Raw genomic sequence first — 5,000 nt, 5'->3', positions numbered from 1 at the left:
ACGGCGACACTTCGTGCAAAGGCGTCGATGATGACGTGTTCTCTGACGACGAGATCATTCATGCTGTTCTTGGGTGCAGCATCACAAGCCAGAGTCACGGTGACGACGATGACAGCCTATCGCAAGCACGGCCCGCATGCCACGTGGTCGAAAGCAGCCACACCACCGCTGAGGAGGAGCAGTTGCCTGGGCGCAATCTAGAGCAAGTGACAGGCGGTATGAAACGCACCGAGGACCAAGATGGCGAGCAGGACCAAGATGGCGCGCAGGACGAAGATGGCGCGCAGGACGGACAACAGCTCGCGAAGAACCCAGCTTCTTCCAACAACTACGCGCGGGAGGAAGACGGCGACGGCCACGATGCTGATGATGATGATGATGATGATGATGATGATGATGGTGATGATGATGATGACGCAGACTCCATTTATGACATGCATCTTCTGGACCGCAGCACTGAGACGGAGGCCGACAGGGCAGACTATGCTCACGCCTTCTACTGCAGAAGCAGCCACGATTCCGTCATCGACGATGACGAGAGTGACGGCGCTGAAGATGACGATGCGCTGTATGGCTACCACAGCACATATCAAGGGGACCTGCCGAAGATGACAGGTGACTCTGCTTCAGAACTGAGCACGCAGCATGACCCCGGGTCGCCCCAGCTTCCACCCCGCCGGTACGATGTGAAGAAGATGCGCGCCACCACAATGCGGCACCGTCGCAAGCCGTCCGCCACGTGGGAGGTGATTCGCTGGCCTTTCGTCAAGCTGAGGCAGTCGTTCTCGCGGCACCGCGCCGACAGCGATGCGTCGACCTCCGGCGTGTCCGATCTCAGCTTCATCAGCACAGACGGCGACGTGCACGCGGAAACACGCGCCCCCAAGATGCGTCGACGCACCATGCCGGCCTTGGTCGCCCCACTGTACACCATTATCAACAAGTCCTCGTCGTCGCCTGTGTCTGGTCGCCGAAACTCCGAGATTGACGCAAAGATGCATGCGGGACGCCCCAAGCCGCACCCGCACAGGTCACCGCTTTGTCACGACAACACGCGTGCGGTTCTCGTGGACGACAGCAGCGACGATGATGATGACGAGAGCGACAAGCAATGTGCCACGAGCTGTGACAACGATGGCTACACTGTGGTCAACCCATGACTGCAGTGTGTGTGTGTGTGTGTGTGTGTGTCTGCGTGTCTGCGTGTGTGTTGATGGATGTGGGGATGGCGTTGTATCGGCGCGTGTGGTTTCACATACGTGTCTGGTGTCATCGTTTGTTATTGTTGCTTTCATGTTCCTTCTCTGCATGCGTGCGCAGTGGTGTTGGGTCTTGCACTGCTGTGCCCCTTTCTTGTCTTTCTTACTATGTTTGGTTTGGTTGCCTCAACGAATGAACGATGGAGTGAAGACCGAAATGGGTGAACGAGGCGAAGGGGAGGATGGGTGTGTGTGTATGTGTGTCGTGAATGGGCGATTGAGGGCAGGAGAAAGGATGCTTGTTGCGAGTGTCCCCCCCCCCTTTTGGCTCCTTGGTACATTGCATTCTTTGGGTTGTGCGTTGAGGCCCTTGCCTTCCTGCTGTGTCGAGAAAAATGTATGATGATATGGCAACATTTCTACAACCGTGGTGCTGTTGATGCTGATGACGATGATGATGAGACAGGTGAGCAGCGTGCGTGCACCGCTGATGTTGCGGTGGACGAGGCGGCAGTCGCAGCTGAGCAAGGCCATGATCAGCAACGCTTGCAGTCGCAGCAGTAGTGGCAGTGGTTGTGGTTGGAGCAGTAGCAGCCTGAGTGGCTGCAGCGGTCATGGTTTTGCAGGGCGTTGGAGTGCTGCGGGTGGACTGCACGGCAGCGGCATGAGCGGCACGCGGCAGCAGAAACGGGCGGCTGCGTCGTCGTCGGCGGCATCGCGCTGGGCAGTCACGATGACGGGCGCCGGACTGGCTGTTACTGCGAGTGCTTTCCGCCGTCAGACACGCGCTTGCATGCTGGGCATGCGCTGGCTCGGTGCAGTCGTGTCCATGAACGTGGCCAGCCCGTCCAAGACACCAGCATCAACACGAGCCCTGTCAACATCAGCGTCATCAGCGTCAGGGAGAGGCGATGGTGGTAGTGATGGCGTAGCAAATGGAGGAGAAGTGACAGGAGCATCGTCGGCCAAGATGAGCGACAGCCGACAACACACCGAAAGAGGAGAGGAGCCCACATTCGCCAAGGGCGCGGCTGCCAGCGGCATTGCGCGTGCGTTAGAGGCTCACACGAGCTTGCACTTTGATGTGCATGGCGATGACATCCATGTGGAAACGGAGCCGGCTGCGTTCTACACTCGCCTGGTGCAGTCCATCAAGACGGCAGAGCGCCGCGTTGTTCTCACCTCCCTCTATCTTGGCACAGGCCAACACGAGCGCGATTTGGTGGGTGGTTTTGTGTGTGTGTGTGTGCGTGTGTGTGTGCATGTGTGTATGCATGTGTGCATGTGTGAGTGCGTGTGCATGTGTGTGTGTGTGTGCGTGTGTGCATGTGTGTATGCATGTGTGCATGTGTGAGTGAGTGTGTGGTTGACGGGATGGTGAGCATTAGCAAGGTAGGGAGAGTGGCGACCTAGCCACTGCGGAGAGTGTGGAGTATTGATGAGGATGGACAGTACATGGGGCTCGCCACATACACACCGACGCTAACTTAGAACATGTCTTATCTTTGCAGGTATCAGCTCTGACGCAGCGAATGGAGGACAATACCTCCCTTGAGGTGAGCTTGCAGATAGCGTGAAGATGGTGATGGTGATTGGCTGACGCGGATGTGATTGTGTGTGTTGACCATAATCACGTGTAAGCTGTCTCTGTGTCACGCACACACACACACACACACACACACACACACACACATACACACACACACACATACACGCACACACACACACACACACACACTCATACTGGGCGCGTTCCCGTGTTTGCAGACGACGGTGGTGTTGGATTACACACGCGGCACACGCGGATCGCCGAATTCCGTGCGCACTCGTTCGCTCCAAAGTGGAATCCCTCCTCTGTTCTGCAAACACATGTGCGGACAATTCATCCGGTCCGCGCCCAACAGACACGCGCGTGTATCCGCTCGTACAGGTGGGGGAGGGCGTGTCACCTGGCACGACGCCTTGTTGCGTGGCGTGTAATGTGCTGTGTTGTGCTGCGTGTTGCACACAACGGGTTTTGTGTATGTTTGTGTGTGTGTGTGTGTGTGTGTGTGTGTGTGTGTGTGTGTGTGTGTGTGTGTGTGTGTGTGTGTGTGTGCGCGTGTGTGTGTGCGTGTGTGTGCTGTTGTCGTTTGGTGCTCAAGTTTTGAATTCACACACACATACACACACACATACACACACATACACACGTACACACCCCACTGTTCTGTTGACAGATGGGCCCGTTTGGAGTTCGACAGGAGGAGGAGTGCATGACAGGTGAAGCAACGAAGTGAAGCAGAGTGTGCTCCGTGCATGTGTGTGTGCATGTGTGCAGCAACTGTTGTTGGCGTCATGGCATGCCTTGGCCACCACGTGCGCCACTCAACAATCGTGACAGACAACACGGCGATGACCCAACCCAACACACGTCACGACATCAACCAGCTCAACAAAGTGCACCACCTCAACCACCATCACCACCACCACCTTGTCATGATCATCAGCGCTGCTGCGATCGCTGTCGTCGTCGTCACACGTGGATATGGCGACAGGCTACTTCAACCTCTCCCCAGCAAACACGGCCGCACTCCTCTCATCTCAGGTGTGTGTTGTGTTGTGTTGTGTTGTGCTGTGCCGTGTTGTTGTGTTGTGTTGTGTGTTGTGTTGTGTTGTGTGTGTGTGCGTGCACACTCTGTATCCTTGACGTCTTGTCTCCATTTCAACCACTCACAACCATCTCTCCACCATCACCATCCCATCACCAGTCGTCGTGTCGGGTCATCTGCGCGTCGCCTCGCGCCAACGGGTTCCTCGGTGCTCGCGGTCCTCGTGGGCACATCCCGGCCGCATACACACACATGCTGCGCTCGTTCCTGCAATCGCTGCAGCCGCACGCCCGCGTGGAGGCGATGGAGTACGAGCGTGAGGGCTGGACATTCCACGCTAAAGGTGTTGCTTTGTGTTTAGATGTGTGTGTGTGTGTGCGTGTGTGTGTGTTCATGAATCGAAACACAAGTTTGTTCGCATGATCCAGGTTGACACGTCATGCATCCCCAACTACATTACCCATCTCGCTTCGCCAGCACCTCAACTCACCACCTCCTCATCCCACCCTCCATTGCAACGCCTGCCACTGCCAGGCATGTGGGTCCGTGATTCCACCAGCGCCGCGCCGAGCGTGACGATTGTCGGCTCGTCCAACTTTGGCCAGCGCTCGTCTGACCGCGATTTGGAGGCACAGGCCGTCATTGTGACGTCAAACCCGTGCTTGCAGGCAGAACTGGACAAGGTGCGGGAGACAATGGTGTGCTGTCAGCCACTGTACTTGACAGTCGTGTGTGTGTGAGTGAGTGAGTGAGTGAGTGAGTGAGTGAGTGAGTGAGTGAGTGAGTGAGTGAGTGAGTGAGTGAGTGAGTGAGTGAGTGAGTGAGTGAGTGTATGTGTGTGTGGGGGGGGGGTTGTCTATTGCATGTCTTGGGTGAAACATGGGTTTGCTTGCCAGCCTCTATCTAACTCTCACATCCTGGCCATCACAACCACCGCAACCACCACCACCATCACCATCACCATCACCATCAAACACCACCACTGACAAACACCATCACCACATGATCGCCGCCATCAGGAGGTTACATCCCTTGTGTCGCGGTCGTCGCGCGTGTGCGCTTCTGATCTCGAATCTCCATCCCGCCGCCCGAACCTGTTCCAGACCATTGGCGCCGAAGTCATTCGCTCATTCCTCTGATGACAGACGACGTGTGTGTGTGTGTGTGTGTGTGTGTGTGTGTGTGTGTGTGTGTGTGTGTGTGTGTGTGT

General features: G+C 56.4%; 2 protein-coding genes across 2 annotated transcripts in view; both read left to right on the top strand.

Moving 5' to 3' along the window:
* PTSG_10538 (uncharacterized protein) overlaps positions 1-1,414 on the top strand; it is a 2,473-nt gene extending 1,059 nt beyond the window's left edge. Inside the window, exon 1 of the mRNA XM_004988016.1 lies at positions 1-1,414. This exon is cut by the window's left edge and continues 1,059 nt beyond it. Within this exon, the coding sequence (XP_004988073.1) occupies positions 1-1,160 (1,160 nt within the window). The 3' untranslated portion in view covers positions 1,161-1,414.
* Positions 1,415-1,689: 275 nt separating this feature from the next.
* PTSG_10537 (uncharacterized protein) lies at positions 1,690-4,929 on the top strand (the record flags this gene model as incomplete). The annotated part of the gene is made up of 8 exons (XM_004988015.1): positions 1,690-2,421; positions 2,711-2,755; positions 2,967-3,017; positions 3,419-3,461; positions 3,689-3,786; positions 3,950-4,133; positions 4,325-4,473; positions 4,810-4,929. The coding sequence occupies 8 exons, from the start codon at positions 1,690-1,692 to the stop codon at positions 4,927-4,929; spliced, it is 1,422 nt and encodes a 473-aa protein (XP_004988072.1).
* Between the last annotated feature and the right edge of the window lie 71 nt (positions 4,930-5,000).

The sequence above is a fragment of the Salpingoeca rosetta genome, assembly GCF_000188695.1.
Source record: "Salpingoeca rosetta unplaced genomic scaffold supercont1.38, whole genome shotgun sequence".
NCBI classification, from domain to species: Eukaryota; class Choanoflagellata; order Craspedida; family Salpingoecidae; genus Salpingoeca; species Salpingoeca rosetta.
The sequence above is the reverse complement of the archived record's forward strand: the minus strand, read 5'-3'. Positions and strand labels throughout refer to the sequence as shown.